The sequence below is a fragment of the Perca flavescens genome, chromosome 20 (genome assembly GCF_004354835.1).
Source record: "Perca flavescens isolate YP-PL-M2 chromosome 20, PFLA_1.0, whole genome shotgun sequence".
NCBI classification, from domain to species: Eukaryota; Metazoa; Chordata; class Actinopteri; order Perciformes; family Percidae; genus Perca; species Perca flavescens.
Genome location: NC_041350.1, coordinates 790,854 through 800,853, shown reverse-complemented (window position 1 = coordinate 800,853; position 10,000 = coordinate 790,854). Strand labels below are relative to the sequence as shown.

Here is a 10,000-nt window from a genome sequence, read left to right as displayed (position 1 = left end):
TAGTGTGTGTGTGTGTGTGTGTGTGTGTGTGTTAGTGTGTGTGTGTGTGTGTTAGTGTGTGTGTTAGTGTGTGTGTGTGTGTGTGTTAGTGTGTGTGTGTGTGTGTGTGTTAGTGTGTGTGTGTGTGTTAGTGTTAGTGTTAGTGTTAGTGTGTGTGTGTGTGTGTGTGTGTGTGTGTGTGTGTGTGTGTGTGTGTGTGTTACTCCACCTCTGTCCTTGGCATCCTGCAGTGACAGCAGTGACGTGGACGATGACGAGGCGCTGCCATCAAAGCCAGGACTGGAGTCTCCTTCCTGCTCGGCCCTGGTCCCGGCCGGTCCCCGGTCCTCCCCCTCGCCGCTGGGGACCGGCAGGAAGGGGGGGGGCAGCGGGGAGACGTGGAGGAGGGGGGGGGCAGCAGCGGGGGAGGGGCCGGCTGAGACTCCCTCATCATCAGCAGCAGCTGCTCCGGGGCCGTGCACGACTTCTCCTTCTCATCCGGCTCGTCCAGGTCCACCTCGTGGCAGACCAGCGCCTCGGGGCCCAGCTCGGGCTCCAGGTCCTCGCCGGGGGAGGGGCCCGGGAGCGCTGGGGGGGCCACCGCTGCTGCTGCCGTTGGCGGGGGCGCTGCCAGCTCGGCCAGGGCCACCGCCGCCGCCGCAGGGGCCGACACACGGTCCACCAGGGCAGGGGTGGGCGTCCCAGCATCAGACCTGAAAAGATTCATCGATTCATTAGGTTCTCGTCTTTTATTTCCACCCTTTTCCTCCTTTTCTTTTATCCTACTTTCATTCCCTCCGTACATACTTACTTTAACACTTAAACAACATAAACATAAACTGCAGAGCTGCAAAGATGAATGGATTAATCTCCAACTATTCTGAGACCACTAAGGTCTAAAAAAGAGACTTCAGATACAGTATTAGGGGACCACTAAGGTCTATATAAAAGATACTTCAGATACAGTATTAGGGGACCACTAAGGTCTATATGAAAGATACTTCAGATACAGTATTAGGGGACCACTAAGGTCTATATGAAAGAGACTTCAGATACAGTATTAGGGGACCACTAAGGTCTATATAAAAGAGACTTCAGATACAGTATTAAAAGGGGACCACTAAGGTCTATATAAAAGAGACTTCAGATTCAGTATTAGGGGACCACTAAGGTCTATATAAAAGAGACTTCAGATACAGTATTAGGGGACCACTAAGGTCTATATAAAAAGAGACTTCAGATACAGTATTAGGGGACCACTAAGGTCTATATAAAAGAGACTTCAGATACAGTATTAGGGGACCACTAAGGTCTATATAAAAGAGACTTCAGATACAGTATTAGGGGACCACTAAGGTCTATATAAAAGAGACTTCAGATACAGTATTAGGGGACCACTAAGGTCTACTAAAAAGAGACTTCAGATACAGTATTAGGGACCACTAAGGTCTATATAAAGAGACTTCAAATACAGTATTAGGGGACCACTAAGGTCTATATGAAAGCATCCAAAGAGCACCATGTCATGGGACCTCTAAAGCATCAATAGTCAACCATACAATATCGACATCGAGGTATTTGGTCAAAAATATCGTTATATTTGATTTTCTCTGTATCGCCCAGCCCTAACTGATTTTCTGACATTTTAGAGACCAAACAACTAATCCTTCTTTCAGAAGACAAGCGAATAAGTAAGTCACAGCCTTTGCAACCACCTCTGACTGCATGCTGTACCGTATCAGCCCAGTGGAGTGTGCTGGTGAACTGTGTCTTCGTCTTAACACTTACTAATACATTGTCTTGTTTGGTTTTTCCTTGCTTCATATAACAAATGTTATTACTGTATATATTTTGTCTCAGAACTAACCAAGTATGGGTCACCCCTACTTGTATGCTGTACCGTATTAGCTTAGTGAAGCATATGTATGTTGTGTCTCTGTTTTAACATTTATTAATAATTTGTCCCGTTTCTCTTTTCTTTCGTCCTGTTTTATCCGGTTTTATATAGCAGATGTTAATAGTGTTTTATCTTATGTCCTGTTATTGTAATGTATATCTGCCAAATGGGACTACAGATGGAAATTAGCCTTTGGGCTACAATCTGGCACTGTTATGTGTACTGCTGTACATGTTCATTAAATGTGCATTGTCCTGAAATAAATAAATTACCCAGCATGCATCTCTGTCTCCTTGGGGGCCGCTCCGGTCAGCCGCTCCTCCGACGCCTCCCTGGGCGTCTCCTCGGCCTTCGCCTCTCCTTCGCTCCTCCTCCTCTCTCTGACAGGAGACGGCTTCCTGTCTGGACGGAGCTTCTTGTCTGGCGTTCGCTGCTCGGCTGCTTTACGTTTCAGCGCGGCTCCGCTCCTCTGCTCCTCCTCCTCCTCCTCCTCCTCCTCGGAGGCGGAGTCTGTGTCCGAGCTGGCGGGGGGCGCCGGGGGGTCGGGGGGCAGGCGCTGCGTGGGGAGGCAGTGGAGGACGACCATGGGCTCGTCCTGTCTCTTCAGGACGCCGCGCGGAGGAGACGCCACGCCGGCGGGGCTGCACAGGGGGATTCTGGGAGGAGTCTCAGAGCCCGCCCCCCGCAGGACGGCCCGGCGACTAGGGCTGCTGAAAAAAATATAATCACGATTATTTAGGTCAATATGGAAATCACGATAATTTAAACACGATTAAAGATGTTGCAATTATTGAACAAAAAAACAGTGGAAAAACTTAAAGCGCCCATATTCTGCTCATTTTCAGGTTCATAATTGTATTTTAAGGTTGTACCAGAAAAGGTTTACATGGTTTAATTATCATATTTTTGTTGTACTCCACAGCTCTCTCTCACTGCTGCAGATCCTCTTTTCACCTGGTCTCTGTTTTAGCTACAGAGTGAGACCTCTTTTCATCTTCTTCTTCTGTACTATCTTTGATTGCACTCGCACATGCTCAGTAGCTCAGATGTAGATCATGTCAGCTAGCTCCATAGACAGTAAAAGAAAGGCTGTTTCTCCAACTTTGGTCAGTTACAAGGCAGGATCAGCTGGGAGACTCTAAACGAGGGAGCACATGGAAGGAGTTCTTTTGGAGATTATGGTGAACTTGTGTGTGTTGTAGCGGTGCTTTGCTATTGAGAACAACGTAGCATGCTAGCATTAGCGTTAGCATCCTAACGCTAACGCTTATTTATGAGAATGTGTGTGGAAGCACCAGAGACACAAAATAACTCCCCAAATCACCAGAAAAAAAGATTTTTTCATAATATGGGCACTTTAAATAAATCAACAGTAAAGTTGAGAGTGAGACAGTGTGTTGAGAGTGAGACAGTGTGTTGAGTGAGACAGTAGAGTTGAGAGTGAGACTGTGTTGAGAGTGAGACAGTGAGAGTGAGACAGTGAGAGTGAGACAGTGAGAGTAGAGAGTGAGACTGTGTTGAGAGTGAGACAGTAGAGTTGAGAGTGAGACAGTAGAGTTGAGAGTGAGACAGTAGAGTTGAGATTTGAGAGTGATAGAGCTGCTCCCTCTTAGTGGATTAGTCGGCTATTCGGGGGTTCTGGTCTTTGTCAACTTAGATCTCTGTAGTCCATTAGTCATGTCTGAAGCTGTTTTCACGCTGAATGACTTATTTCCAAGAAACGTACGAGCACATCTCTGGTAAACACAAGAATTAAAGTGGTGCTTTAACATGACTCTTAGTGGAGAAACTCAGATTTACAGATCTGTCGATTAAATCAACTCATCGATTAAATCAACTACTGGATTAGTCGATACGATTGAATGAGTGTTAGTCGACTCAGCCCTAAAAAAAGTGGAAAAAGTGAAACTTGTGAAATGTACCTAAATACTTTTCCTATTGAAACTTAAATGTTTTCATTCAGAACACAAAAGAGAAAATAAAGAGTTTACCGCAAAACACAATGGACTAAATAATAGTTTTTCTCCATTATTCTGTTTTTTTTGTGATCGTTGGGAGCCGAAATCATGATCACGATGACATTTAGATTAAGTGCACACAGCCCTACCTGCGACCTTTGACCCTGGGGGAGGACAGTGGCGTGGACAGACTGTCCTTGTCCTCTGCAGCGGGGCGCGGCGGCGAGGACAGACGCTTCTCGGGGGACGTCTTTTTGGCGTGGGGGGGCGGCGGCGGAGGCAGCGGCGTCCGGCAGGGGGTCGCCGCGGCAACGGCGGCGATCGCTTCCCGTCCCGGAGACATCTCGTCGGTCGCCTCGGGGACGCTCGGCGTCTTCGCGGCGCTCTCCGGCGCCGTGGACGTTTTAGTAGGGCTGCTCGATGATGGAATAAATATAAATCACGATTATTTAGGTCGGTATTGAAATCACGATAATTTAAACACGATTAAAGATGTTGCAATTACTGAACTCAAAAAACAGTGGAAAAAGTTAAATAAATCAACAGTATAAAAAAGAAATATCTGTGAAATTTACCTCAATACTTTTCCTATTTAAACTTTATTTTTTCATTCAGAAAACAAAAGAGAAAATAAGAGTTTACTGCAAAACATAATGTACTAAATAATAGTTTCTCGATTATTCTGTTTTTGTGATCATTGGGAGTTGAGAGTGAGACAGTAAAGCTGAGGGTGAGACAGTGAGAGTTGAGGGTGAGACAGTGAGAGTTGAGGGTGAGAATGTGAGAGTTGAGAGTGAGACAGTAGAGTTGAGAGTGAGACAGTGAGAGTTGAGAGTGAGACAGTAGAGTTGAGAGTGAGACAGTGAGAGTTGAGGGTGAGACAGTAGAGTTGAGAGTGAGACAGTAGAGTTGAGAGTGAGACAGTGAAAGTTGAGGGTGAGACAGTGAAAGTTGAGGGTGAGAGAGTGAAAGTTGAGGGTGAGACAGTGAGAGTTGAGGGTGAGACCGTGAGAGTTGAGGGTGAGACCGTGAGAGTTGAGGGTGAGACCGTGAGAGTTGAGGGTGAGACAGTGAGAGTTGAGGGTGAGACAGTGAGAGTTGACCGTGAGAGTTGAGGGTGAGACAGTGAGAGTTGAGGGTGAGACAGTGAGAGTTGAGAGTGAGACAGTGAGAGTTGAGGGTGAGACAGTAGAGTTGAGAGTGAGACAGTGAGAGTTGAGAGTGAGAGTTGAGTGAGACAGTGAGAGTTGAGAGTGAAAGTTGAGTGAGACAGTGAGAGTTGAGAGTGAGACAGTGAGAGTTGAGGGTGAGACAGTGAGAGTTGAGGGTGAGACAGTGAGAGTTGAGAGTGAGACAGTGAGAGTTGAGAGAGACAGTGAGTTGAGAGTGAAAGTTGAGTGAGACAGTGAGAGTTGAGAGTGAGACAGTGAGAGCTGAGAGTGAGACAGTGAGAGCTGAGAGTGAGATTTGAGAGTGAGACAGTGAGAGTTGAGGGTGAGACAGTGAGAGTTGAGAGTGAGACTGTGAGAGTTGAGAGTGAGACAGTGAGAGCTGAGAATGAGACTGTTGAGAGTGAGACAGTAGAGTTGAGAGTGAGACAGTGAGAGTTGAGAGTGAGACAGTGAGAGTTGAGAGTGAGACAGTGAGAGTTGAGAGTGAGACAGTGAGAGTTGAGAGTGAGACAGTGAGAGTTGAGAGTGAGACAGTGAGAGTTGAGGGTGAGACAGTGAGAGTTGAGAGTGAGACCGTGAGAGTTGAGAGTGAGACCGTGAGAGTTGAGAGTGACAGTAGAGTTGAAAGTGAGACAGTGAGAGTTGAGTGAGACAGTAGAGTTGAGAGTGAGACAGTGAGAGTTGAGAGTGAGACAGTAGAGTTGAGAGTGAGACCATGAGAGCTGAGAGTGAGACTGTTTAGAGTGAGACAATGAGAGTTAAGAGTGAGACTGTGTTGAGAGTGAGACAGCAGAGTTGAGAGTGAGACAGTGAGAGTTGAGGGTGATACTGTTGAGAAAGAGACAGTGGCAGTTGAGTGAGACAGTGAGAGTTGAGGGTGAGACAGTAGATGTTGAGAGTGAGACAGTAGAGTTGAGCGTGAGGCAGTAGAGTTGAGCGTGAGACAGTGAGAGTTGAGAGTGAGACAGTGAGAGTTGAGAGTGAGACAGTGAGAGTTGAGATTGAGACAGTGAGAGTTGAGGGTGAGACAGTGAGAGTTAAGAGTGAGACAGTGAGAGTTAAGAGTGAGACAGTGAGAGTTAAGAGTGAGACTGTGTTGAGAGTGAGACAGTAGAGTTGAGAGTGAGACAGTAGAGTTGAGAGTGAGACAGTAGAGTTGAGAGTGAGACTGTTGAGAGTGAGACAGTGAGAGCTGAGAGTGAGACAGTGAGAGCTGAGAGTGAGACAGTGAGAGTTGAGAGTGAGACAGTAGAGTTGAGAGTGAGACAGTAGAGTTGAGAGTGAAAGTTGAGAGGGAGACAGTAGAGTTGAGAGGGAGACAGTAGAGTTGAGAGTGAGACAGTGAGAGTTGAGAGTGAGACAGTGAGAGTTGAGGGTGAGACAGTGAGAGTTGAGAGTGAGACCGTGAGAGTTGAGAGTGAGACCGTGAGAGTTGAGAGTGACAGTAGAGTTGAAAGTGAGACAGTGAGAGTTGAGTGAGACAGTAGAGTTGAGAGTGAGACAGTGAGAGTTGAGAGTGAGACAGTAGAGTTGAGAGTGAGACCATGAGAGCTGAGAGTGAGACTGTTTAGAGTGAGACAATGAGAGTTAAGAGTGAGACTGTGTTGAGAGTGAGACAGTAGAGTTGAGAGTGAGACAGTGAGAGTTGAGGGTGATACTGTTGAGAAAGAGACAGTGGCAGTTGAGTGAGACAGTGAGAGTTGAGGGTGAGACAGTAGATGTTGAGAGTGAGACAGTAGAGTTGAGCGTGAGGCAGTAGAGTTGAGCGTGAGACAGTGAGAGTTGAGAGTGAGACAGTGAGAGTTGAGAGTGAGACAGTGAGAGTTGAGAGGAGACAGTGAGAGTTGAGTGAGACAGTGAGAGTTGAGAGTGAGACAGTGAGAGTTGAGGGTGAGACAGTGAGAGTTAAGAGTGAGACAGTAGAGTTGAGAGTGATACAGTGAGAGTTGAGAGTGAGACTGTTGAGAGTGAGACAGTGAGAGTTGAGAGTGAGAAAGGAGAGTTGAGAGGAGACAGTGAGAGTTGAGAGGAGACAGTAGAGTTGAGAGGAGACAGTAGAGTTGAGAGGAAAGTTGAGAGGGAGACAGTAGAGTTGAGAGGGAGGAGACAGTAGAGTTGAGAGGAGACAGTAGAGTTGAGAGGAGACAGTAGAGTTGAGAGGAAAGTTGAGGGAGACAGTAGAGTTGAGAGGGAGACAGTAGAGTTGAGAGGGAGACAGTAGAGTTGAGAGTGAAAGTTGAGAGGTAGACAGTAGAGTTGAGAGTGAAAGTTGAGAGGGAGACAGTAGAGTTGAGAGGGAGACAGTAGAGTTGAGAGGGAGACAGTAGAGTGAGGGAGACAGTAGAGTTGAGAGGGAGACAGTAGAGTTGAGAGTGAGACAGTAGCGTTGAGAGTGAGACAGTAGAGATGAGAGTGAGACAGTAGAGTTGAGAGTGAGACAGTAGAGTTGAGAGTGAGACAGTAGAGTTGAGAGTCTCGCGACCTAAGTAATCATGATCACGATGACATTTAGATTAAGTGCACAGCCCTACGTTTTAGTCTCCTTGTCGAGGTGAACGAGCAGCAGGGCGGCTTCCACCGCAGGCTCCACCCCCTGCTCCGCCCCCTGCTCCGCCTCCTCCTCCTCTGATTGGCTCAGGGGTTTGTCAGGTTGCTCCAGAGGCATGCTGGGACACGGTGGTGTCGCGGCGACGGGCAACTCAGAGACGGTGTCGTCGTTACCAGCTGTTGGGACATCAGCGACCTCACTCGGCTCCTCCGCTTCCTCCTTTACCTCCTCCTCTTCCTCCTTTTCCTCCTCTTCTTCTTCCTCCTTTTCTTCCTCCTTCACTTCTTTGTCCTCCTCCTCTTCCTCCTTCACCTCCTCCTCCTGGCAGGGCGGGGCTTCACTCCTCCCTTGCCATGGCGACGGCTTTTTCTCAGGCGTGTCTCCTGAGTCGCTGTCCTCCGACGAGTTCCCAGAATCCTCTGCGGGGAGACAGAGCAATGGATTGGTTGGGGGGGGAATCAATACAGCGTAGTATCGCGATATTTTCCATGGCAATACTGTATCGATACACAGACGATAAGTATGGATCTATTATGATACAGTATATGTGTTGGTCAAATTCTTGAAGTTGGAAAAAGGTAATACATTGCAATATATCGCAGAATATTGCAATATGTTTAAATATATGAGTATCGTGATGATATCGTATCGTGACATAAGTATTGTGATGATATTGTATGTGATGATATCGTATCGCGACATAAGTATCGCGGATGATATCGATAGTGATGATATCGCATTGGACATTCGTACAGACATATGTGCCGCGGATGATATTGTATCGCCGACACAAGCATCGCGGATGATATCGCATCGCGACATAAGTATCGCTGGCGATATCGCATCGTGACATAAGTATCGCGATGACATCGACAGACATAAGTATCGCGATATCGCATCGTGACACAAGTATCGTGATATCGCATTGTGACATAAGTATCGTGATGATATCGCATCGTGACGCTTTGTATTGTGACATATGTACCATGATGATATTGTATCATCATAAGTATCGCGGATATCACATCTTGACCTAAGTATCGCGATATTGCATCGCGACATAAGTATCACGATATCGCATCGCGACACAAGTATCGCGGATATCGCATCGCGACATAAGTATCGCGATATCGCATCGTGACACAAGTATCGCAATATCGCATCGCGACATAAGTATCGCGATATCGCATCGTGACACAAGTATCGCGATATCGCATTGTGACACAAGTATCGTGATAATATCGTATCGTGACATAAGTATAGCGATGATATCAAATTGTGACATAAGTATTGCGATACCGCATCGTGACATAAGTATCGCGATGATATCGTATCGTGACATAAGTATCAGGATATCGCATCGTGACATAAGTATCCCGGCTGTTATCGCATGTGACATTCATATCGCGACCCAAGTATCGCGGATGATATTGTATTGTGACACAAGTATCGCGATGATATTGTATCGTGACCTAAGTATCGCGATGATATCGTATCGTGACATAAGTATCGCGATGACATCGTATTGTGACATAAGTATCGCGATATCGCATCGTGACACAAGTATCGTGATATCGCATTGTGACATAAGTATTGTGATGATATCGTACTGTGACATTTGTATTGTGACATATGTACCATGATGATATTGTATCGCGACATAAGTATCGTGATATCACATCTTGACCTAAGTATCGCGATATTGCATCGTGACATAAGTATCACGATATCGCATCGTGACACAAGTATCGTGATATCGCATCGTGACACAAGTATCGTGATATCGCATCGTGACATAAGTATCGCGATATCGCATCGTGACACAAGTATCGCGATATCGCATTGTGACATAAGTATCGTGATAATATCGTATCGTGACATAAGTATAGCGATGATATCAAATTGTGACATAAGTATTGCGATACCGCATCGTGACAAGTATCGCGATGATATCGTATCGTGACATAAGTATCGTGATATCACATCGTGACATAAGTATCCCGATGTTATTGTACTGTGACATTCATATCGTGACATATGTATTGTGATGATATTGTATTGTGACACAAGTATCGCGATGATATTGTATCGTGACATAAGTATAGCAACGATATCGTATTGTTACACGAGTATCGTGATGATATCGTATCGCGACAATATCATATCGCGACATAAGTATCGTGACGATATTGTATTGCGACATAAGTATCGTGACGATATCGTATCGCGACATAAGTATCAAGTATCCCACTCCTATTGGTTACGTCTCTCTAAAACATGCAGTGATGAAACAGGAAACAGGAAGTCTTCTCACCGTTGGATGCTCTGTCTGAGTCGTACATTCCCGACGTTCTCGTGGTTCTCCTGCGAGGCGTGTCTGCAGGGAGGACCACACGTCAAACATCGGTCACGTTTAGACCACTTATGCTATCACACTAAGAAGCTA

The 10,000-nt window shown here is 46.2% G+C and overlaps 1 protein-coding gene across 1 annotated transcript in view; it reads right to left on the bottom strand.

The window, feature by feature from the left end:
* arid4a (AT-rich interactive domain 4A) overlaps positions 1–10,000 on the bottom strand; it is a 64,081-nt gene that overhangs the window by 13,319 nt on the left and 40,762 nt on the right. The window contains 5 exon segments of the mRNA XM_028566277.1: positions 204–692; positions 2,149–2,586; positions 3,984–4,247; positions 7,538–7,973; positions 9,869–9,931. Coding sequence (XP_028422078.1) covers positions 204–692; positions 2,149–2,586; positions 3,984–4,247; positions 7,538–7,973; positions 9,869–9,931 — 1,690 coding nt within the window.